The following is a 26,709-nucleotide window of genomic DNA, read 5'->3' on the forward strand; positions in this document are numbered from 1 at the left end:
TGAGTAAACGTAGACTCCACCAGGTGCCTCCACCCACGTTTGTCTATTTGTAAAGCAAATTTCAATCAAAGGAGGCGTCACTATTTGGAGTTGTGCTGTCTGAATTGAAGGTAATACTCAAAAAAAAATAAAGAAACACAATTCAGTCAGTGCTAAAAAGGCAATTAAAACACAACAAAATCGAAACTCGTAACATATTCACATATACAATCCGGGCAATTATGTGGAAATGAAAAAGAAACTCCTGCAGAGCACACAGAAGTTTCATTAACATTTGCTGCTCGGCTTCTGATGGAGTTACACAGGCCAGTAAACCTCCAGAAATAACTAGTTTAAAGGTGCAGCAAATAAAGATAAAACATTAGTTTGATGAGAGACACTCACTGCACCACCTGGTGGTTCAAAGAGGTTTTACAAGACTTACAAGGCTGGAGGGTTAACGTGATAATTTAAGTCATCATTGCAGCACAAATCATGGGTAAATTTGTTATTTATGTTGATCAATCCATATATTTAGGGACCGAGCCCGGAGGGCATGGTGGCCGCAGGCCACCATGCCCGGAGGGCAAGGTCTCTATTGTTCTTCGTTCGTTTGTCGTTCTCCTCCTCCTCCTCCTCCTCCTCCTCGTTCTCTATTATTATACTAACGCCCAAATAAACGCGAATTTGACCCCCTAAACATGCACGAAAACTCACCAAATTTGGCACGCAAATCATGACCGGCGAAAAATTTTATAAAATGGAAAAATTGGCCCCATCTGCTCTCTAGCGCCACCTAGATCCCAAAAAACGTCTAAAACAGTCGCTACGGCCCGCAGGAATGTCGGAGAGAGATCAAACCAACACTCATGCGTTCGTCTCATCAAGATCTACATTTCACGCGCTCACACCCCTGACCTAAATCCAACAGGAAGTCCGCTATTTCCCTTTCAAAGTAAAATTTTGATCAAAATCACTCCTCACGAAAAAATTATCTCCTCCGAGACCGTTTGTCGCACACACATAAGAGTCACGCGACGTGAAAGAGGACAAATTTCTCTACAAAAGTTGTGAACAACTTTGTCAAAAGTCTAACGGTGTGGATTTTATTAGCGTTCAAAGTTGGAAGTCTGAAATCCTGCCTTGCTCCGGCCCTCATCCGTTAAAATGGGGAAAAAAGGAAAAAAGTCGCCTTTTTTCAGCACCTCAAACAAGTGGCGACTGCGGCTAAACCGTGACTCCTATCAACAAACCGAGCACACGTAAAGTTCCAGCAGGTTCTCCTGAACAAGATGATGTAACATAAGTGGGGAAATATGATGATATATGCATGTTGACACAGGTAAGAATTGGGGTGCGCTCTGCATTTTTTTTGCTCTCAGTTATAATGGAGCCGGATGGGGAAAAATCTCGCGCTTCTCACAAACTGAGGCCTCTGGGGTCCAAACTAAAAGTCTCAATGCTCTGAAAGCCTCACCAACTGAAAGACAACTAATTTTCCTATCAAACGTGATATTTTTTGTTCAGTTTTGCCAAACAGGAAAGGTACAAGGAGCAGTTGTTTCCCCAAAAAAGACTTTTATTTTCTCCTCTCTCCACTCTAACTCACATTACCATATATGGGCATGCATTGCAGTTACACAGCTGACAGCAGCTGTCAATCAAACTATGACACTGATTGCCTTCATTCAGTGACTCTCAAAGGCAGATGGCAAAAGCTAACTACTCCTTGTTAATGGATGGGAGATGCTAACGACTCCATGTTAGTGGATGGAACATGCTAACAACTCCATGTTAGTGGATGACTGAAGCCACCAGCTCCATGTTAATGGATGGAACATGCTAAGAACTCCATGTTAGTGGATGGGAGATGCTAACTACTCCATGTTAGTGGATGGGAGATGCGAGCTACTCCATGTTAGTGGATGGGAGATGCTAACTACTCCATGTTAGTGGATGGGAGATGCTAACTACTCCATGTTAGTGGATGGGAGATGCTAACTACTCCATGTTAGTGGATGGGAGATGCTAACTACTCCATGTTAGTGGATGGGAGATGCTAACTACTCCATGTTAGTGGATGGGAGATGCTAGCTACTCCATGTTAGTGGATGGGAGATGCTAACTCCTGCTTGTTAGTGGATGACAGATGCTAGCTACTCCATGTTAGTGGATGGGAGATGCTAACTACTCCATGTTAGTGGATGGGAGATGCGAGCTACTCCATGTTAGTGGATGGGAGATGCTAACTACTCCATGTTAGTGGATGGGAGATGCTAACTACTCCATGTTAGTGGATGGGAGATGCTAACTACTCCATGTTAGTGGATGGGAGATGCTAGCTACTCCATGTTAGTGGATGGGAGATGCTAACTACTCCATGTTAGTGGATGGGAGATGCTAGCTACTCCATGTTAGTGGATGGGAGATGCTAACTACTCCATGTTAGTGGATGGGAGATGCTAACGACTCCATGTTAGTGGATGGGAGATGCTAACAACTCAATGTTAGTGGATGGGAGATGCTAACAGCTCCATGTTAGCGGATGGGAGATGCTAACAGCTCCATGTTAGTGGATTGTAGATGCTAACAGCTACATGTTAGTGGATGGGAGATACTAACAGCTACATGTTAGTGGATGACAGACGCTAACAGCTACATCTTAGACAAAGGGAGATGCTAACAACTTGCATGTTCCTGGGTGGACGTCTCAGTCGCAGGCCGGCGGGGAGGCTCGGTCCCGACCAATGCCGCTTGCGGCTTTAATTTCTATACTGTTTCATCCAGCTTAGGGTCGCAGAGCACTGTAGCTAATCATAAATATTTAAGTTTGTAAACGTACGTCAGCAATATCATGTATTGTACGTTGAAAGGAAATTTACAGATCTCAAAATTTGTCAGTATTTTTCAATATTTCATTATATATGCCCATTATGTCAGTTTACCCTTGAACAGATTCAAATCCAAATTTATTCATAACATCAGAAAATATGTGATTCCTTAATAGATGCAATTGAAGTCAGTGACAGAATGAAGCAACTATAGCAGAATCGGTAGCAGCTAGCTATGAGATCGTTAGCTGGAGCATCAATTGCAGCTGTACAAACTCGCTATTATTTGCATTTTCTTTCACAATGCTATCTTGTACAATATAAAGATCAGGCCTTAGTGTGTGCATTGTTGAATCTTCACTGTTAATTTTAGAGACACTTTATCCTCAAAGGTATCTGTCTACATGGTTGCAATGCCGCGTCTTTTGAGTATAAGAGTGGATTGTGTTTGATCTGTTATCAGACTCCACCACTGCAGTTGTTCAGTGCAGCAGTGAGGGCCACAGTGTGTGCGTGTTACATACTCGTGGTGACCCCAGCCGAGCTCAGGCAGGTAGGGCAGCTTCTTGATCCTGATGATGGAGTCGTACAGGGAGGGCTGCAGGGACTGGGCCACAGCGTTGGCCAGGATCACCGCTATCATCACCGGCAGGATGTGGGAGATCTGGCCAGTCAGCTCGAACACAATGACCGCTGTAGAAACCGTGTGGGTGACCGCTCCTGACAAGGCTGCAGCACCTATGGGTGGGGGAGAGGACGGGCAAGACAAAAAAAAAAAAAAAAAAGGGTTCAGTGCAAACACTATCCAGATCAGTGGTTTATACAGTGTGGTCATGGATTTTCAGAAAGGTCACTTAGAGAGATTGAAGAGATGCCTCTCGCAGAATGAGAGGAAATTCAACACCAGTCTGATTTCAAACACATTTTGCTCACCTCTGTATAACTACCTCGACTCCAGCAATCGCATATTCGCCAGAGATTTCGTACAATTTAGCCAGAGATAATATAATCTGTGACGATAATGCAGATCTTCACTAAAATGACTCAACAAAATATTTTCCCACTTAGGTCAGCAGAAACAAAAGTCTTTATCAAGTTAATAGTATGTATTAGGTTTAAATACACACCACTGTATAAGGACTGTTAAAGAATTCCCATTTCTTTAAAGGTGCATTAAGGGGTTTGCATGTTTTATGCGAAACAACAGCCCCTGCAGGCCTTGGGAATAACTGCAGCTTAGTGAAACGCTCGTGCCTGTGGCTTGCGTCCATTTACGTGCACGGAAGGGGGGAACTCCTTCCTCACTCTTTTAGTAGCGCTCGAGTAAAATTTAAGTTTCTTTTGCCTGGTGGGGTCTGTGCTGGAGTTGTGGCAGCGGTAGAAGCCGGTCTTTTCTTACTTTCTGGAAGATCCATCCTCAATACTGCTCAGTTGTTGCTCGCTAAGCATCTGGCGGAGTAATGGCGGAAAAAACGAAAGCTAAGGAAATCAGGCCAGCGGGAGCACGCATTACGTCATATCCTCTCAAATTCTCCCAGAAAAATTCTGGTGCCGGACCGGCACTGTAACTTTCAAGTGACAATTTAGTGCTGTTAGAGGTACTTATAATGAATATGTCAGGGCACATTACACACATCATTGAATATTTGTAACATATTTATTTTAGAAAATAAGTATTTTTAAAGCTGAAAAACTCCTGAATGCACTTTTATGAGAGTCAAAAGTCTTAAAATTTGGTGATGTTGAAATTTTAAAATTTTGGTTAGTTGACCATGAGGAGTCACCAGAAATATCCCTAATAACAGCAAACTTTCCTGAAATATTCCCCAAATTACAGTGAAAAGTTAATAAGCTTCATCAAATACCATGATGATATATAGCAGTTAGCATTGGAAGCTAACCCTGCCTCTGAAGCAATGTAGTGTTACAGACTTTAATCAAAGGACATGGACTCATTCATTATCTAATGAAGTAAATGAAACTCAGTGTGTTATTGTACCTTCTCCATAGGTAAAGCAACAAACCTGACGATAGTGTCTACAAATGAAGACCTAGGGCAAAGATCACAGTGTGATTTAAAGTTTTATCTGTACCAAATCTGTCCAAATTAGCTCACTCCTGACAGCAAACCATCCCATTCTCTCTTTTTCACTATATGTTGAAATTTGTTTAAAATGTAATTTGGAATGGAAGAAAAAAAAAGATAATGTGGTATCAAATAGTTGAGATCTTAGACCCTTCCAGTGACTTCCCATCAAACCATTCCATTCAGCCATTATGGTTTACACCACAAAGGGTAAAGATGATACGTCTTCTTCAATACTGTGGTTCAACAATACTAGTTTTCATACCGGCCCCTGAGCAATGTGGAAGGGAACATTTGGCGGTATTTGATGGTTTGTAAAAAAAAAACCCATCCAATTATTGATTGCTCTGTATGTCAGACCTTTCCGACTGCTTGTTATTAATGGCTTGTTGTTGGGATGTGATGGCTTTCGTGGTCTGGGGCAATGAGACGCAGATGACTGGCGGTACATCGACAAGTCGGCAATGAGTGAGAAGGAGCCCACTGAAAACTACGGTCCCGTTTCCACAAAAACATTTTCAAGTGAAAATGCTCAACTTTTATTGTTTTTTAGGTGTTCGTTTATGCAACAACGGTGGTTGGCGCTACTGAAAATGCAATTTTTGGAAAACGGCTCCCAGAGTGGAAATTTTCAAAAATTCTGACTCTGTCTCCGTGGAAACGAGAGGAAAATGCTCAGGCTCAGCGCTACACGCACCACAGCTAAATAATTCTCCTGCACATGCAAAATAACAATGGCGGTCTCCACATTCCTGACTCGTTGCTTTTATAGTTGAGTGTCATCGTAATATTAATCAAACTTTGTCATCTGTCCATACCAATCTACGTGTAGCCACCACTGTTAATGTTTGTGGCACAAACAGCATCCACTAGTGGCCCTATCTTAAAACTACATCATTTGCAGTTCTTCTGCCATTTCGGTGTAAACGGACATCGTTTTCAAAACGTTATCATGCAAACGCAAAACTTTTTTGAAACTGAAATCCAAAAACGATGCATTTTCATTAGAAACGGGGTTAACATTTTTTTCGGCTTCTAATGTGGTGACGATACATCTGCTGCATGTTTTGCAGCTGCAGTTCTCCCTGTACACTAATTCAAAATGATACACTGGAACAATTCTGCTAACTCCTCTTCTCCACAAGATACATCGGTTCATTAGAGATGAATTTACTCCAGAGGTCTGAGTCACCGTCCTCTTATGAGTTTTCTCTCACTCTCCTTCGCACTCTCTCAGCTCGCCAAACCAAATTCACACGATTCACACAATCTTCTCTCATATGTCCGTGAGGCGAACAAAAAGAAAAAAAAAAATCAGCTCATTCAACTAATTCGATACAAGAGGGATCTTCAATTTTTTCAAATCTTTTTTTTCCCCTCTTCAAATAAAGGTGTTGTGAAATGGTAATGTGACAGCAGATTGAAGCAGCAGGAGAAGGAGTGAGCCTTCACACTAACAGGGGGAAATGGACGAGTCCAATCAAAAGAAAAAGAAAAAAAAAATGCAGAATGAAACCTTCAAAATGAAAGCAAAGGCGGGTTTCACTTCTCTTTCTCCTAACCAGACGAAGTCTGTGTACGCACCGGTTTCTTGACCTCAGATCCATTCAACTCTCTGCCATTGTGAAAACTTTAACTCTGCTGTCAGATCAGAGTGGCTCATCAGCGTCAGGACTTTAAAAGGCTGAGTCATCTGCCCCAGTGTGGGAAAACAACAATAACATCATCATCATCATCATCAGAAAAACAGCAGCAACTGAGGCAGAATCAGCAGGGCCGTCGACAGGTAGCACTGTAACAGCTCCGCGTGAGCATATTGCTCACGGATGCCTCCACTGTCATCACGCAGGGTGCGTGACGAAAATGAAACCGTAGATCCAGGCAGAGCAACAAGTTCCAAGGAAGTTTAGAATATACAAGTTATAGAGAAATCTGATACGTACAGCAACACAGTCCACCCAGCATATACCGTGTTGTGTGGACTAGAAGTATATTTTTTAGCAATTTGACTGGTCATGCAATCTCAATTAGGATGTGACATATCAAAATATAGCGGTAAAAACTATCTGGGACTTCATGTAAGACCACAGAATGCTGCTCCATTACCACAGTAAAAAACATCAGTATTTATATTTGACGGCAAGTCAAATGTTGGCCTAGCATTAAAAGCTTTAAGTATAACATGTAAAATATGCAGCAGAAAATGGAAACTGGGCATTAAAAATAGATTCCAGAGTATCTGAGAACCTTGCAATGGATGATTCCATCAACTACCATATTTTCTGGACTATAAGTTGCTCAATTTCCCAATTGTTTTGCTTTCACAATTACGAAGCAACTTATTCAGCTGAAAATACTGAATGTACTGCCTGAGATCACAGATGACCAGCATGCACATCTGGATACATGTGCTTATGGCAGCTTTCGTCAGTGCAAAAATAATTTGAGGAATATGTGAAAAATGAGGAAAAATGTACAAAGGACAGGGATGAAGCTACTTCCAAAATGGAGATCAAGTAAGAAGCAGCGTTCATCACATTTTCTCTCATTTCTATTTGTTTCTGCAACTGTAAAGTTGACTAAATTTATGTTTTGCTTTTTGAGCCAGGAGGAACTTGGCAAACAACACCAGTAGCAAGATTAACAAACACAGTTCTTCACAATCCTCAATTAGAGAAGAATCAGAAAAATAAATCAAAGGCTTGCTTGTCAATCAAACGCCAACTCAGGTGTGATTCATTAAACGTGTGGCCCGAAGAAACACTGATCCCAATTAACTTTTCAGATCCTTGGATGAATCCGCGTGTACTTGTCTTCATCTGCCTCTCTCAAGATAAAAGCTCCTCTTTTCCTCTGGTTTCTTGGCTGTCCGGGACTGTCACTGAGCCAGTGTCCTTGAAGTTCACAATCCATTTTAGGTCGGGTTCCTCTGACGACAGAGCATTCAGGATAAAGTCTCAGAAATGTGGCTTGGGCAAACTACTAATGGTTTTATAATGGCTTTATCTTAGAGTGCAGTAGCTTGTATTTCAATTTTACTAATGCTTGTTCGAGCCTTGGCTTCCTGGTTGTTGTGAACACTGTCCAACATGAAGTTTAAGTGAATTTCGGGTATATTACAAATTAAAAATCCAGGTCAGCACTTTCTTTGTCATGATTGGAGTCATTTTGGATTAAAAATAAGTCCTCTGAGGCATTTAAATATAATTTCTTTTTTTTCTAAGTAACAAAAACCTGGATATCAAGATACAACAAAATACTTTACTTATTCACCCTGTTGTCTGCACAAAGTGAGCCGTTTATCCACTTTGTATATTAACAACCACACTGCAGATTACCTAAATTGCTGCTCTTCTTCACTCCCCCCCCCCCCCCCCCCATTGGCCTCAAAACATGGGCTCCTCTAATGTAATCACAATAACTTACAGAAAAATACATTCTCAGCGTCGGTTAATCGTAGCTATAAGTGCCTTCTACTTGTGTTTGAGCACATTGTTGCACCCAGGGCTACACAGTTTCCCCCCAATTTGTTCAGAACGTCAGAAAACCGTTTCGTGAACTCTTTTTCGTGGGCCGGTGAGAGCATTCTTCCTTTCTGTGTGTTGTTGCAACATTTTAGAAGACCTTGCATATGCAATGACTTTAACTCAGGCTCTACTGAGTCGGAATAATTCAAAAACTTTTGGGAGAAAAAGCAACCCTCTGCAAATAAAGTGAAACTGCCATTACTGCGATCGTCAGCCTGCGAAAAACTAAACTGTGAGAGGTGCCAGTTATGCAATTTTGTTGGTGAGAGAACTCCCAACGCCTCTTCACACTGTCTATTTTTGCTGAGGACTACATGCCTCACATGTAAAATTCACTCTACTCAGAACGTGTACACCAGAAATATGAGATCCTGGATCTGCAGGGTCAGAGTGCAGCGCGATTTCAATGTTTTCCAACTCCGCAATACCTGAATCTAGTGGATATGCCATCACCGACCTCTGCAGAAAGCCTGATAGCAAACCTCAGATTAAAATCTGGTGTGATGAAGCAGAAAAGCCTTTGACATAGGCTGCAGGGTTGGACAAAATGGAAAAACAAAGACTTTCCTGAGTCACATTATAAGTACTTAGGAATTTATAGAGATTCTTCAACAAGGACTGATTTATATCATGAAATGCAGAGCTAACGCATCTGATTCAGCAGTAGTATCATTAAGATCAAAATGTTTGAGAAGTTTTGAAACTAGAGTTGGAGAGATTCCTGAGATCAGTCAGATTGAGTAAAGAAGACAGGCCCTGAATTAGATCTGATTAAAGACAAGAGAAAGAGGCTGTGTAGGGAAATGGAAAATACATTAGTGATGGATGTAAAACGGAGCAGAGCGGTGCCACAAGTGAAGAGTGACGGATACATTTTGTGTAGTATTTAATGATCGGTTTAGAGAATATTACATAAGGAACATGAAGCTGTCTGCATATCAAAAGTTTTTGTTCCATGAGGCAATAACACAATGTCCCTCTCTCAACAGGAGTTACTGATTACACAACAAGCTACACTTTCAACTTCCAGACTTTTTCGTAGGATATCGGCACATAACAGCGGCGCCATGGGCTGTGAAAGTAGCGGGTTTTCTCAGCGGATGTCTGAACTGTGGCGAAGGCTTTCTGCTTTCCTCATGCTCTTGAAATTTCTCACTGTCTCCAGTGCTAAGAGTCAGACGTCCTCAATTAATCAGTCCACGGGAGGTATTACATAGAGCTATTAGGAGGCTCTGGAAAATGCTCAATTTGACTTTATTTGCTGTTGTAAAATGTGACTAAAACACACAGAAACCTGAAAGAAAGCTAGAAACGTTTCAGAACCATCAGTTGAGGGAATAGCTCAGCAGGAGCGTGTCTTTAGCTTACCCACGACGGCGTAGCCTCCCGGTACAATGGAGTAAATGGTGCCATCTGAGTGAATGCCGTCTGGGAACCAGGCTGCCATGCTTTCCCCGACCAGACGACCAAAAGCTGCCCCTGAAATAAACACAAAAAACGATTGAAAACGCTTGAGGGTAGGCCAGTGGGTGGCGTCACACTCCACATTATGCAGTTATTTTTGATCGGTAACAATGTGATTCCGGTTAAGTGGTGAAATTGTAGAAATCTAGTAAAAAAGGAAGTGGTTCAGTCTACAATAGATACTGGAAATGTTTTCCTTAAAAAGTTAAATCAAAAGAAACAGTGGAATTCACTTATACAGAACAGCTAGTGAGTAAGCTAGTGAGCAAGTGAAATATCATTTATGGCCAGTAGAGGATGCAGTTGTATTCAAATACCATGCAATTCTAGAACACTCTCCAGGTATTTCTATCCCTACAGGACCTTTTCTTAGTTCAGGGAGAGAGTAGAAGATTGGCTGGTTGGTTGGTTGAACCAAGGAAGTAGTGTTGGGTACTTGTAATAACTCCAAGTTAAAAAGCTCATGGAGTTACCTGAGCTGAGAAGTTCCTTGGCTACATTCACATTTCAGATAAAAGTGGATCAAATACAACATTAAGATATTGCAGACTGGCCTCATTTTCCACTGAATGACATTTGTCTTTTCACTGGAATGATGGATTTTTTTTTTTTTAAGTATTCAGGTTTCACTTACTTTAAGTTTCATTGTCTGGGACTACAGAGGACAGCTCACTTGATGTGGTTCGACTGCGGAACATTTTGTTTTCAGTTCTTTGTACATTGTTTTTCAGATGCTACTTCATTCATCAGAGATTCTGTTCAGGTATTATGATCCCAATGTAATCCCATTCAATCTGGCCAAGATCAGGCCTCAAGTCTTATAAAATAAAGTTTGTTGTTTCGTCTTCCTTCTTAAGCGGACACTGTGTTAGAGTCTATTTTCTCTCTGGCAGACACTTCTTGTCTTGCTGCTCTGATACACACACAAATACACACAAACAAAGGCTATTTGCTTCTTACCAATGACAAATACTGGCATGAAGGCTCCGCAAGGCACCGGGATGGTGGTGGCCAGGGCAGACATCCAGAACTAGGACAGAAGAAAGAAGCAGATGAAGGAAGACAACAAGATAAAAGAATAGGGTGGCATGTCAATTAGTTTCTGAGTGCCGTCCTACGCGCTCTCAGACAATAGCCAAGTGGAATCTGCAACCAGCACCAAGAGGGCGGCCATGCGAGGCTCATTGCTCAGGTTAGATTGAGCTGTCACTTTCACTCTTCATTTGACAAAGATGCTGAGATAAACCCCTGCTAATGAGCACTCTGCACCGATTGGTCAACACCTTGCCTGGTGAACTAATTAGGGAAGACGAAACAAAAAATAAGGAAATGTCAGCGCCGACAATGTGCCAGTATATCGTCAGGTAATTCAAAGTTGTGGGAAGACAAATCCAACAGATCTGAGTTTCAAAAAAAGGGTTGAGAACTTATAGAGAGGAGCATGTGGCTCCGACACACAGATTTAAAATTATATTAATCAGAAATAGCATCCATGTTCACTTGTCTAGTCTCTATTAGACTATTTGGTTAAACACCGAATTACAATTCAATTTCAACTCAACACAAAAAGTACAGTATTGATTATCTATGAAATACAAGAATCATCAGCGCTTTGGCCCCATTTACACAACATTTTAAGTGACAATGTTTCACTTTGCATTTTCCTGCCAGAAAAGTTTCATGTTTACACAGCAACATTTTGAAAATGATATAAATGATATCCGTTTACATGGAAATGACAGAAAACAGATGGCATGTTGGGCCACGAGACAGAAATGTCTTTGAAGCATTGTGTGTGTGTAAGCAGACATCATTTACAAAAAGTTGCCACGCAAAATGATATGCTTTATCTTGAAACGTTGCTGTGTAAACAGGGCCTAAATCTGTAAAAGATGACACCGCACAATTCAATAGTAAAAGTACAGCAGTGCCTAAATATCCAGAAAGAAAAGAGAGAAATGAGCGATGAGTATCACTGAACTGCCTGATCTGTCGGATATAAAGACTTCTTTTAAGTTTAGCTAATATTAAACTCAAATACATATGTAGTACTTGAGCTCAACTTTCTATTTTTCCCAGTGAAGCTGAGAGTAGCCTCTGATGCAGTGTGCATTCATTACACACAGGGCTGAGAGATGGACAGTGTTGGCAGCGTAAACTGAGACATATGAATTAGAAGATTGCAGAAGCCGTTACACAAACCTCGCCGCTGTAATAAGCTCACGGTTTCAAATAGACTTTTTAATTACTCTGATCACTGTGTCTCTCTCTCTCCCTCTGCTCTGTCTGTAGTTGGCTGTAATTAAGGCCGGCTGCCATGGTGACGTAACGGATCTGCTTCTGTAACCCGCCGCCGCCGCCGGCTTCACACTCTGCACAAACACACATAATGTGCGGAGGTGTTCACACACACCTCCGAGCATGCATTAACACCGATTCGGTGACGAGAATCTGAAGCCAGGAATGCAACCTGTTGAACACGCACGCAAAAAAAAAAAAAAACCCTCACAGGAGAATGAAAAACGGGTAAGAACAATTCTCTATACTCGTCCTCTTACGATTTTCTTCTTCATCTCACCTTTATTGGAGCCAGGATGTTTTACAGGATTTGGGAACTCATAAAAAAAGGCTTGACATTAATACAGAGATCATGAACTCTGAGGCGAGCTCTACAGAAATGTGTGAGTGGTTTACTGCGTGTACTTCCTCCTGAACGGAGGCCGATGAAGAAAGATATATTGGGAAATATATAGGGAGGCGTTATATAGAGAGTCAAAGGCCCCTATAGTCAGGGTGCAATCTGAGATAACAGCAGTAGGTGGGGTTTCGGGGTCAAGGTGGCTTTATTTATCGTGTCATACAGGAGAGGACATCTGCATACCTGCAGACATTTAAAAAAAAAATAACACAACTGCAGCAGACCAAACAATGCAGAACAACAAAAGTAAACTGAGTTCAGTGTTTCTCATCACTGAAGCAACTTGGAGGTCATTTAACAGCATGAAACACAGCAGAAATTAAAGCCAAAAGTGGATTAGAAAACAGAAAAAGCAGCACAAAGACTTTAGAAACATGACGGACAGAACTGAGGAACAAATTTACAGAAGGACAATGACGATTATCAGTGATGCAGATGAAGAAGGGATAACTCTTACGCACCATAATTATAGTGCAGAAATTCTGGGAAATAAAAAAAATACATATATATGTCTAACTTTTTGACAAGGGATGGAGGATGCCAGCTGAAAATCCAATAAACAATAAACGGAGTACATTTGACTCTAAACTTTGTGATGAATGTAATGATACCAAGCCGTCAAATAAGATTTTAGATACATCAGTTGCAGAGGCTGAGCAAGGCTATTACTTTAAAATCCTCCATTTGCCCCTTCCGATGAGCTGTTGACATTGTTAAGGATAACTTACTCTCATATTGTTGGCTCACTGACTCTGCAGATTGAACTCACCTAATATCCCATTACAGAATGCAGAAAAGCCTCAGCTTCTGGCGTGCTGCATTCTGTGACGGGATATCGGGCCATGTGAGTTCAATCATCAGAGCTAAGATGTGACCAAACAATAGAAAAGTAAGTTATCCCTCAGAATATCTTAGATTTTGCATAAAACAACAAAACTGAAAAAGTATCTGTTTGTCTGAGGGTTGGCTGCTGTGGCTGACTGAGATTTATGAATACATTTATGTGAGGTTTTTGCGCTGGTATTTGTTATTCAACAAAAGGGGTAAAGGTGGCCCAGAGGTGGGGTTACACAAGTCTTTCTCTTCATCGCTTACAGTGGAAGTTAAAATTATATCAGAACTGTTCTGTTAACAATAAGTGTAAACAAGCCTCATGACGAGAACAGAATAGTTTTCCGAAGCTGTTCGGCATCAGGACAGGTTTGGAATATTGTCTATGAGTGGAATCCAACCACTCGTCTTTGATGTTCATCCTACAAATGCACGCCCCTTACCAATGTGACAGAAAAGTTTAAGTTTGTTGAAAAGTGCCCAATTATTCCAGAGAAAACAGCATATTACAATATTGCTTTCTTTTCATGCTCTATTTGTAAGTAATAACATATGTTGTTAAATTATTCATTGACAACACAACATATTTGTTCTATGTTGTCATCTGAGTTGACTAATCCAGCTTCATTTTTATTTGATAGGGATTGTAATGAAAAGAAAAACAAGATGCAGTTTCAACTAGATGCTTGTTTTTTTCACAAACCAGGCAGACGAGTGTGACGCTGCTCTACCTGCGGCTCCCTCTCGGCCCTCGCAGGACACGAGCCTTAACCATGGAAACTGTGCTGACGTGGGCAAAGTTACAGTTGCTCCTTAAGGTGGCTCAGGGTTGCTACAGAGGTGGACTAATGACATGGTGCCTTGTGGCCAAAAGCCTTTCCGTTACACAATTTCATTCACTTTTGTCCAATATACAGTTAATCTTAACTCTCAGTAAAAATAGGACTGAAGACGAGACGCTGTGACCTTGACACTGCTGCTTACAGCATCCAGAAAGTCTTCATTCATTTTCCCTACATTGAGAAGTAACACACATACAGAATACATAACCATTTATGACATGAGGGCGAGGCACAGATATGGTTACGCCGGAAGAAATGATTAAGTAATCAGTTTTTTTTACAAAAAGGAAAACTGAACATATTTGTAAAAGTTATATGTACACAAAATACTTTTTCCATCTTGACTGCACTCATTTGTTAGTAAGCTAATGAAAACACCATTTCATTTAAAAAAAAAAAATAGAACTGAAACATTAATATAATGCCCCAATTGTCGTGACACAAGAAACAATGCTTCAGTATAAGGCTCTGTTTACATAATGTTTCAAGTAAAAACGCATTGTTGGTTGCAGAAAACAATACACTATATTCCAGGTGACCAAGCTGGGTTGCTATTCCAGGTAAATCTAAACTATAAACCATTGTATCTTGGGGAAATATCGAAAGAGAAGATTGAATTGAGGATTCTTATGGGTTTACTGGTGACCTACGTCATGAAGTGTTGGATTAAAATGACCAGCAGGGAGCTGGATCAGCACCACATCATCTCAAACTGCTCATCTGCATGGATGTGAAATCCAAGAGGTGTGTCTTTTTACAAGATTCTAACCCTTGCCCTGCCACAGCCCAGGGCAGAGAAAAACTCACAGAATAGCCTTCATGCTTAATTCTTTAATAGCCTTCCAAACTGACATAATTCTGCCGTATAATTGGAAGCTTATTGCTTTCGAGGACACACATTACCATTTCCGAACACATTTCTTTGCCCTTTATTTGCTCTGTTGCTATTTATGTCCTGTTATCTATTGCATTGTCTAATTCTTCGCAGCGGCAGTGACTCACTTCTCGCCTGGGGACGAATCATTAATTTTTCATCTAATCTAATCTAACGCAATCTTCTAAGTGTAACCCTCGCAAAGGTGGTGCACGGCCATCAAAATTTATGAGGATCTCTGACCTCGCACCAAAAGGGGGGATTTCGATAAACTCAGAGTGAAACAGAAGCCCGGAGGCAACAGAGTCAAACCAGGGATTGATCAGACTACTGGTTTAAAACCTTGGTAGTGCTTTTTAAACTAGTTTGAAGGAGAGAAGTAACAATATACCCTTCTTGTGAATCCTCCTGCATTAAAATCCAATTAGAGAATTCTTAATGAAGCACATGACTTTTGACGGTGGCTGTAATGAGACTTATAAGTTATGAGGCGCTTCGGGGTGATGCTATTTTTGAAGAAGAGGTAATTAGTTAATATATTTTACTCCTGTTCTATCATTGGGTGTGATTGCTGGTGTGTTTGTGAAACAAAAATGCCAGCAGATGCCTTTTGTTGGGATTTGACACTGCAGAAATGTGAGCATCAGTAATGAGTAATAATCTCATACAAGACATTTTTTCTGAAGACTGCGACCGTGTGACTTTTATAGAACCTCCGTCAATAAGTGAACTGAGGTGGAATCAGTGCCAACATATTGAGTTCAAGGCACCGTTTCAGCAACGTTCTGAAAACTATGTGCGTTTTACACTAGGGTTGCAACCTGACCCGTAGAATATGGATCATTCTTTGACAATCAAATATTGGCGTCCCGTATTGAACCGATGTGGGGCGCCACACAACCCAACAATCATGACAAAATGAAACACAGGAAACACTGAGGCCAACTAAATTACTGTTTTAAGATCTGCACACGAACCCAGCTGTGGTGCTTCCATCACAGGCAGTATGCGTCAGGAGAGCAACACTGCAGACTTGTAAGAACACAGAACAGCCAAGAGTCAACGTCACGGTTCTTCATTCCCAAATCATCTCTGGAAACTGATACGGTATGGGACATTAAGTCATGACTGATTCAGTTTCACTAATCATTTTTCACTTTTGTCCTATAAAATATTTGGGGAACCAACCCCTGATTTTAAGGTTTTAATTCCTATATATATACCGCCGTGAGACAGGTTAGTTTTACCCTACTGATGATGTGTTGTTGCAATAGTAATCCTACATACATACATATATATATATATATATATATATATATATATATATATACACTCCGACATGATAGAATTTAGTCGTCTGGCTCTTCTGAAGAAATCCAGCAGATTTTGGCAGTTTAAAAAAAAAAGTCATTAAAAACGGAATCTACTTTTATGGAAATAGTCTCAATATTTTATGTCAAAATGCTGATATGTTGGCTGATTACAGTGCTCAGTGACAAATTCTTTTATCAGTGTGGTTTAAGTCTTTGGATGACCTGACTTCCTTGAAAGTCATCAGACCGGCAGACAGATACTGTTTGATTATATTTGCCATCCCTCTCCTCCACTCTAAGGTTAACGCAGCTGAACCACAGTCAGGCACACCTGAAGCAACAACAGCGCTGACTGTGCACATAAACTCAATCAAAAGATTCTACCCAATTCAAAAATTGATTTAAAGTATTGATTATACAAAAGAAAATTAAAGAATTCACAGCTATGTTTTCAACAACTTGTAGAAGAAAAAAAATGATCTGCTGCAAGGAAATGGCCATGCCCACACTGTGCAACTGAGTGAGTGTAGAAAATGTGTTGAATGTCTGTGGCTTCTTTTCCACATCTGCTGAATGAAGAGAATCACTCAAGAGTTTTGTGATGTTGAGTTCCAGGAACTTCTACAACATGTCACAACCAGGTGGCGCCGATCCGATTTAATAGTGTATTAAATTATTTAATTTTAACACTTTTATTCCTCCAAACCCCACCTCCATGGCAGTCGGACCTGTAGTGGTCCAGAAGACCCAAGGTGGGCGTTCCTCAGCTTTGTTTCTGAAAGGTGGAAAACCAAGTTCACAATGACATGGCAGAAGCAATCAAAACAGTGTCGTGAGCATTCCAGGCCACTGTTTACATGGAAGTATTTCAAATGAAAAAGCCTAATTTTTGCATTTCTGTTTCAGGAAAGTTTTGCATTTACACAGCAACAATGTAGACAATGTCTATTTCCATGAAAATGGCAGAGGCTTCTAATAGTTTCTGCCTACATTTTCATTCAGAGCCAAGACTTGGTGCTGTCAGTTGTTTTCGTACTGAAACCACACAGACATGCAAGCAGAGAACAATATGCAATAAACCTTAACAACCACTTGTATGGACAACTGCATTGCAATTCCAGATGACTTGATACTGTATAACTGCAGTTTCTCATAAACTACACAGGAAAATAGAAATCCTACTGATCTCTAATGATTGCATTTAAGTTTCAGGTAATCACAGCCAGAGATGACCAACCTTTATGTGTTTTGGTTTTTAAGTTTTTGTTCTACTTGAAAAATGGTATTACTAGTAAATCATTGTGGAAGTATCCCTATGTTATCGAGATGGTTCTTGTATGAGTTGAAGCTGATATATCGCATGACAGCCTTCTTGGGTTCATTTGTAGCTGTTGATTCCACACAGTGAATTTTTATTGAAATAACATGCTGCTTCAATATATTAGTAATAAATAATTTATTTACACTGAAACTTAAACATGAGGATGTTTTTACTGTTTGGACCTCCATAAATTATAGAATATACCCCTGTTATTGAGGATGCTATTTGTTAGCGTCCTTGTTTGTGAACAGGATGAAATAAATGTTTTTTCCTGTATTCATGCTGAGGTGAACATGTCTCAAATTAGGTTCTGTTTGTGAGATTAGATCAGCTACATATAGATGACTCCAAGCAGAGGCAATGTAGCTAAATTTTACAGGTGATCGCACACTGCCAACCTTGTGCTGTTTTTCCATCAATTGTCATGCTACAATATGACAAGGAACGTAGAATAGGACGGAAACAATTGTGTTCGGCATTCTTTCAATGAAGCAAATGTCCACGTAATTTAAAACCCTTGCTACATGAGTGAGGGCACAACAGCAGTAGTGATAAAGTCATCTAAGTAGTGGATGGAAGGAAGGATAGACTCCTTTGAAATGAGCATTACCTCAGAATCACATTTCTTACATTTGGCACTACTATTTTAAGATGATATTAAAGAACCAAAAAAAAAAAAAAAAAAGAACAGAAATGATAAATACAGCATTTGAAAAGACAGTGTTTCGATTGTTGAAGACTTTCTGGAGAGTTTATTGCAGAGTAAGTTAAGATATATTATTTTGAAAGAGCAATTAGCAATACTACACTGAGGACTACCCATCCCAAATTTGATGAGCCGTTCTAAGGGGAACATAGTGATGAATATAGAGTCAAAGCAGACCGAATTGGATGGAGTTAGATAAAGACTTGGTGTGGATGTTTGTCTCAGTCAGGAACATGGAGAACTTGTTCTTCCTGATAGAGCTGAAGGACTTCAGACTCTTACTCGAACACTATGCAGACACAGCCATTGTTTTTTTACTATTATATCTTATAACATATCATTCTAAGGAAGGTTGTTTCATTTCACCGAAGGTCTATCTTCTACTGTGGTAAATAATGAGACGGGACAATGCATCGCTTAATTGAAATGGTCTGAAAGGAACTTTAAACTTCCTATTATCATGCCATTCAATCAAGCAACAATACTGGTGATGACGGTAATTCTATATATCAGTAAGACCCTGACAATCAAGTGAGAGCTGGTCAAATTGATTTTCTTTTAAAAAAAAAATATAAGGGTTGGATAGTAGATGCTGAGAACATTGGTAAGGTATTCAGCTCATAAGAGGGATGAATTAAAGAACACTCAAGGGCTTTTGGTATCTTGTACAATCAAATCGACGACAGCCGCTCATGTTACAGCTACAGACTTTCTCAGAGAGAGAGAAAAAAAAAAAAAAACCCTAAGCTTTAAAGGAGGAAATTGGCCACTTCTTAAACACAGTCCTGCATTCATTCATTGGAAGCAGAACTTTTCTCTGTTCAATCTCAGATCTTAAACAGCGCTTTATTCCCAGGGGCTTTTCCACAATGTTTCATATGCAGAGAACAAGAAATGGATTAAATCTTGCGGAAAAAAGACCAGCGGAAGTAACACTGCAACACTGGCATTATGAGATTTCTGTATAAAGTCTGCAGCTGTAAGAAATTCTATCAGTTTCTCCAGAGTGGTTCAGTTCAGGGTGTAATTTTAATATGTAACGACATGAGCTGTGTGCTACAAGAGAGCTGCATCGGCTGCTAATGGCACATTTAAGAAAGCGAGAGAAACGCAGTTCGAGCTGCAACTTTAGGTCAGCTTAGAAAACAAGGAAGGCCAGTAATGAATCGATATTGCATTGATAATATTGGAGAAGCCTTGACTTGACATGGGCTTTAGTTCAAACACGTCTCACTGTGGCTGTGAGGGGACTGTCTTTCATATGGTGAAGTTAATTTGGACAAAATATAGAAAAAGAAAAATCATTTATTGTTGGATTTACCACTCGACAGAGGTGGGTATTTCAGCAGGCTTTATTATGAAGGATGCTGAATCCATTACAAATTTAAAAATTTCTGTTTCACTGTAACAAAACTACACTGTGTTGCTGGTTCACCGGTTCTCTCTCCATGGACACTACTGTACAGCTGCACTGACACTACTTTTTTTAAAGTATGATTACGACTACCAACCTTTAGTTACTTTGAGATGTACTGAGAGTACCGATACGAGTACTTATTAAATGCCATTAAACATATTTTATACTCTGCACGCAAACACGTGAAGGCTATGCGTTACTGCGAACCACCTCTGCACAGCCTGTGTCAAAGCCATGAGCACCTCCAACAGCCTTACGGCTTACAGTACCCATAGGGCAGTGCGTAGCGTATATCTACTACTCTTTGAATTGTTGAACCTTTATTGGGTTTTGTGTGCAAGACCTGAACGATTTGTGGCTTCATGATTAAATGACAACACAAAATTGCAGAATAAAAGTTCTTCACCAGTGTAACGGTGTTCTCCAACTTTATAATGTAGTTTTACCACTGGAGAGTCTGAGTGAGGTGCAGCCCCTATATTCTCTCTAATGCCTCCAGTAAAAACTGTATTTCCACATAAATATATAAACATTGCAAGAAACCTCTGCCACCGTCTGTCATGACTCATTTCAGTTTATTTCTTAAAAGGAAAAATAAAATCCACAAAAACTGGAACCTCGAAGTGAGGCAGAAAGAAAGAAGTGAAGGGTACTCATGCCAAGGGTAGCAGTTATGACGCAGTATCCAGGACATATATACTCTAATTTGTCAGTCATCTGGGAGGCCTCTGCACTTTGTGTGTGTGTGACTCTGTGTGTGTGTGTGTGTGTGTGTGTGTGTGTGTGTGTGTGTGTGTGTGTGTGTGTGTGTGTGTCACATTCAGAGGACAGTCTATCGCCCGGGGCCCTCAGGGAACCCTCGGGGGCCTTTCTTCTATTCCCACTCCAATTACAGTCCCGCCAGCTCTCTGTCACTTTGACGCACTTGCACCCACACAAACACACACACACACACATTGATAACACAGGGTTCGCTCTGGAGGCTGTAGGACACACACACACACACACACATACCTGATTTCATAAATCCATTCCTCCCTGAGAGCCGTTGATGTGCTTAATTGCACACCACTAAAAATAGCATTTAAGTCCAATGCCAAAGTAGTTTGCAGGCTTGTGTGTGTGTGTGTGTGTGTGTGTGTGTTTCCAGGTGTACTGCAGAGTAATCTGCAACTTTTCCCTGAACTTTCCAAAGGACACCATTCAACCCCCTTAATTCTATGTGTTTCAGTAAAAAAATAACTATGCCGACTTTGTGTGCTGACCCTAAGCTGACAAGGACCCGCCCCGTTTGACGAGCCAGAGCCACCCCCGCTCACGTGTTTTTCTCTTCGATAGTGCAGCAACTGGATCGAAACTCTGCGATGAAAGGGATTTGCTGGAAATGAGAAACATGAAAAGATGGCTGCTGAAAAAGAGACATTATGAAGGAGAGGGAGGGAGAATGAGCAGTCTTGTCTTTGAAAATCACCAGGCTGAGAACCCGGAAAAACCAAAGGCGGTAATTATACAGAGCCATTACAGCCTCACTTTGAATTATATATATATATATATATATATATATATATATATATATATATATATATATATATATATATATATATATATATATATATGTGTGTGTGTGTGTGTGTGTGTGTGTGTGTGTGTGTGTGTGTGTGTGTGTGTGTGTGTGCGCGCGTGTGCGTGTGAGCGTGCGTGCGTGTGTGTGTTAGTGCAGGTTTTACCAACTTTGAGGGCTCTGATACTCGATGGAATACTACGCTTTAGAAGTCCAACATACCATGCTGGGATGAAACTACAGGGCTTCAAAGGGTTTTCATGTAGTTAAGGAGCAAACTGTGACTTGGTCAAAGCCTGAAGATGAAGACAGGGGATGGAAAGTAGGAGTGATAGTTCATGTTTGGGTAACTGTCCCTCATAAGTGACGCTGAACAACCCCAACACTCGCATTTTGAGGACACATATCCATATCCCTTTATCACATAAATGACAAAGCATACTTTAAGAATTGCAATGAAACCAACATTTGCAGTTTTCTGAAAAGTAGCAGACAGAAAACAGACTATTGTTGCACCACAGTCATGCTGTCAGGATGAGTTTGCAAAAACATGCATGCAAAAGGTGGCAAAATACAGCAGTTGCTGGACTTTTATGGACATTTCAGATTGAATTTAGTACCAGAAGGTATTAGGCAGCAGCTTCATGTTGAGATTGATAATTTTTTGGCTAATTGTAAAACATTGAGCAAAAACTGAGTTTTTTCCAAACTTATACTCAATGCCACAAAGTAACAAAAACAAAAAATCTGTGTTTAAATTTAAAGGTTATTATGCCCGTATTTCATTGGTCCAGTCCACTCGAGATGGTATTGGACTGCAAGTGTCCCCTGAGCCAAAATGTGTTTGACATCCCTGGTTTGCAGTAAGTCTTAAAAAAAAATAAACGAGAATCAATTTAAACTCCTTTAAATAAACAAAAACACATGCTGTGTGCTTTAACTACATTGTGAGAGCCTGAATCTCTGCACAGATCCACAGACGTCTCGGTCGGTGCAGAAGTACGGTTCAACGAGGAAAATCATCAAAACCGTAGGAGATGGTTTTGGGCGAGGCTTTCAAGGTAAATGTTTGGGTGGAGGATGGGAGTGCAAGGATTCAAAGGTAAAGAGAGGAAGTTTATTTTGGAGGCAGTGGGAAGAGTCTTTGGAGATGGAACTAATGAAAATGTTGTTACACTAGTAGAAAGAAAGGTATACTAAGGTATTATAGCTGAGATTGAAGGGCAAACAAGCGATGTATGGGATGTGAAAGAAAGTTGCTTCATGTTGGGTTCAAAAATGAAATTGGCATCAATGTTTTCTTAAAAGTTGTGGATAAGTGTCGAAGACAACCTTGAGATTTGTTTTAGTTCTAGGGGAAAATAGTAAAGCTGCTCTGTAAAAATTCTGACACTTTAAGGTGAATATATGTTTTGAGGTTAGACAGGTTAAAGGTAAAAGCTGTGTGTCTTTCATTCCTTTGGACTCATGCTTGTGTGGAGAAATTGAGGAATTCACCAAGAAAAAAAGTCAAATTTTTAGGTAAAAATGTGTTCTAAAGTTAGACAAAGGTTAGAGGAAAAGGTTGGTTTGAGTCATTCTTAAGGTTAAACTAAGTCTAGAGGAAAGCACAATAATCCCCTGAAGGGTTGAATGCGTGGGGAAAAAAAATCAATGTCTCTATTAAATTTTGAGGTGAAGACATGTTTACATTTCTGGCTCCGGTTAGATTCAGGAAATCACGTTTGTAGTAAAACTGAATGAAATGAATGTAAGTCAATGCAATGTCCCTGAAAGGCATTAAAAAGTAAGTGTATGTGTGTGTGCGCATGCGTGTGTGTGTGTGTGTGTGTGTGTAAGACGACATGAGTCAGTGCATGCCCAAAGATAGATGCAACAAATTTGTGGAGACGGGTGATTCACATTGGGGGAAAAGGGTGCTTTCATGTGCCTGGCTTACTGCACATGCCACTTAAAGGAGGATGCACACATGCACGCAGCATCGACGTCATGCCAGCAGGAATGACGCGCTAAAAGACACAAGGCTGATTTGCTAAAGGACAGGTGGCGTAGTGTGACACACAAATCAAGGATCAGGTGACAGACGTTCATTAAAAAAAATAAAGTTGACTCAGTCAGAGTGGCCTTATGAAACAATCCGAGCCGGTCAGTGACGGTCCAGGTGTGGAGCTGGACCGGCAGACAAAGGGCTGAGAGAGACGTTCTCTGTGGTGTACCGGTAGGAAGCAATGACAGTGAGTCAGGTTCTGCCGTCACTGCAGTACAGTCACATCATCAGTCTTGGCGCTTACATAACTTTGACACTGGATAACTTTGACACTGGAGCCTGTGGTCAGGGTTGGATACCCGCTTCATTATGTGGGCTTCAAGCACATTTTGCAGGACAGTGTTTCTGATGATCGTTGGATTCTATTTTCCAAAGCTTCTTACATAAAGTGAAGTGGCGACGACCTGTCAAGGGTGTTTTCTGCTTTTTGCACAATGTTAGCTGTGAACAGCTCGTGCTCGTGCATTTTTGCAAAAATGTTGTCTTTTATGTAATATTTACCTCATGATTTTAAGGTTGTAACTATGACTGCACAAAAATAAGTGAACATGCTCATGTCTGCAAGCTCTTTTTGGCCACATTTTTTTGCTATAATCAGGCTGTGTTTACATGACAGTATTTTAAAGGTGCCGTAGGCAGGATTACCTTCACAAGATGGCGATTTACCCAAGATGCCCATTTGAAACCCGGAATCGTGCCCACCTCGGGGTGCCGGATGGGGCCGGCAGTGTCATGGCTGCCTGCGCCGGCGGGTTGATTCACCTGTGACCTTTTCACGGCGGGCCTGGGGTCAAAGCCTTTTTTTTTTTTAAGAATTACAGTAGAAACAGACAGTGTCCTCCGTGGTGTTTTGATGATGTTATGTCAGACGAGGCAGGTAAATATGCGGGCCTGGACTTCCTCATGCGCGTTCACGAGAAGCAGAGCTTTGAAGTGCCGCCCCTCGACCAATCAGGATAGAGCCTCAGGGGCTCTTCTGATTGGTCAAACATACAGGGAGCGGTCGAGAATCCTTTTCAGCTCAGAACAGAGACAGATGGAAACGCTGTGTCCTCGCAGTAGTGCAATTATATTACACTCCTAAAGGATTATATTACCAATGGATACTCTAACATTTAATCCAAAGAAAAGAGAAAAATTAGCATTGACTAGCAAAATCCTGCCTACAGCACTTTTAAGTGAAGTGCATCATGTATGCATTTTTGTTTGGTTTTTGGTTGTTTGTGTAATGAAACCACACACACATGCACAGAGAACAATTGCTAGAGACATTAACAAAGACAAGGATGTGGACATTCCTATGGACAGATGACAAAGTTGAATTGCTTTTACATTGATTCAGCTATAAACCCACCAAATCAGAGGAGAATATGGACTGGGAGTCATGCCACTCTGGCGGCTGCCATTGTTATTGTTTGTCTACTCATGTATGTGCAGAAGGGCTATTTACTTTGGGCGAGATGCGAACGCGCAGCAGTAGCGTTTCAGAAAAGCTACATTTTCTCCTGTTTACATAGTGATGGGAGTCGGAATATTTTCAGAAAGTTCCACAATGAGAACCATTTCCAAAAGTAGCTTTTTCAATGGCACAGAGCTCCATTGTCATGTAAATAGACACTGAAAGTCTAACACAAGTTTTATGTTAGTACTTTAAAAACTTAATGTAAATGGAGTTGACAGATTCAGAAACACAGATCGATAGAACCACCATCATGGCTGTTGTTTTATTTCATTAGCTTTCTAAAATCAAAATAACAGCATTAACAATTATACACTGTTTTTATTTTTACCAACCAATGTAACATCTTGAAGCCCTCTGAGGCAACTGTTGTTGTGATACTGGGCTATACAAAAATAAATTGATTGATTGATTGATTGACAATATTTCTAAAACTCAATATTTTGTCGGTGGCTAACTGCCCGTGCACACACAAGCATATCACGCAGCCTAGCTCCCAGGGGCGGACTTACCATTAGGCGAAACTAGGCAGTTGCCTAGGGCCCCAAGTTCCTGGGGGCCCCATAAAACTCCTCATACACTTATGGTTAATACACTTATTACTTATTTGTACACATTAATTATGTTTTGAATGAAATCCTATCCCTAAAATGCCAGCAGAATGCTTATTGTATTATGTGTGTTTCGGGGGCCCCCCTTCAGTCTCCACTACATTGGATCAGTCCATCTCACTGCGCATGTGCGGAGAGGATCCAGGAAGACAGCAGCAAAACATACGAAAACAAACGGCGTGAAGACAAGAGAAGAGCAGAGAAAAGAACAGAAAAGAAAAAGACGATGAAAAGAAGCTACCCCAGCAGTGCTGAAAAAAGGAGGAAAAAAGGAGGAAAGCAGAAAGCTGCTCTCAAAATGCCCCAAAGTGACGACATACCTCACTGCGGCAGCGGCTCCAGCAGCAACCCACCCCAATCCAAGCTGTCCCTGACCTCGCCCAAGCCAAGTCGGCCCCCGACCAACTCGACCCCGACCAACTCGGTCCCAAGTTTAGTTTAGTTTAGTTTATTTGTTTCTTTCGTTTAAAACAGGGGTGGGGAACCCTGGTCCTGGAGGGCCGCAAACCTGCATGTTTTCCATGTCTCCCTGCTTCAACACAGCTGATTGCAATGAGGCTCGTTATCAGGCTTTCTGCTGGACTTGGCCATGAATCTTGATTCGATTCAGGTGTGTTGAAGCAGGGAGACATGGAAAACATGCAGGTTTGCGGCCCTCCAGGACCAGGATTCCCCACCCCTGGTTTAAAACAACACAAAGACAATAAACAAAAAAGATGAAAATACATCAATGTCATCAATCTAGACACCAACAAACGAAAGAAAAGGAGCAGAAAGAAGAACAATCTTATTATATCTGCCCCTTTACATACAGTATTTGAATAAATACAATTTAACAATACTCAAAAACTCATATTCAGTAAATCAAAAAATAAAAAATGTTTTCACCCGCAACAACTTAGTTTTCATTTACATATTTTTCTAGTATGTAATTTTTTATATGTTTCTTAAATGCCATAATTGTTTTACACTCTTTGATTTCCTGTTTCAGAGCATTCCATAAGTTCACTCCTTTTACCACGATGTTTCTTTCTTTGATTTTGGTTCTGAATCTGGGTTTTTTGAACACGTCTATTCCTTTAAGATTGTATATACTGGTTCTTATTTCAAATACATTCTGAAGGTTCACAGGCAATAAATTC

General features: G+C 40.7%; 1 protein-coding gene across 6 annotated transcripts in view; it reads right to left on the reverse strand.

The window, feature by feature from the left end:
• clcn2c (chloride channel 2c) overlaps positions 1–26,709 on the reverse strand; it is a 176,704-nt gene that overhangs the window by 42,143 nt on the left and 107,852 nt on the right. For all 6 annotated transcript variants that reach the window (XM_030109097.1, XM_030109095.1, XM_030109094.1 and 3 more), the window contains 3 exons: positions 10,848–10,917; positions 9,792–9,902; positions 3,335–3,548 (listed from right to left, as the gene is read on the reverse strand). In XM_030109097.1, the coding sequence (XP_029964957.1) occupies positions 3,335–3,548; positions 9,792–9,902; positions 10,848–10,917 (395 nt within the window). The remainder of the gene's footprint in view (positions 1–3,334; positions 3,549–9,791; positions 9,903–10,847; positions 10,918–26,709) is intronic.

Source organism: Salarias fasciatus, chromosome 14 (genome assembly GCF_902148845.1).
Source record: "Salarias fasciatus chromosome 14, fSalaFa1.1, whole genome shotgun sequence".
Classification (NCBI taxonomy): domain Eukaryota; kingdom Metazoa; phylum Chordata; class Actinopteri; order Blenniiformes; family Blenniidae; genus Salarias; species Salarias fasciatus.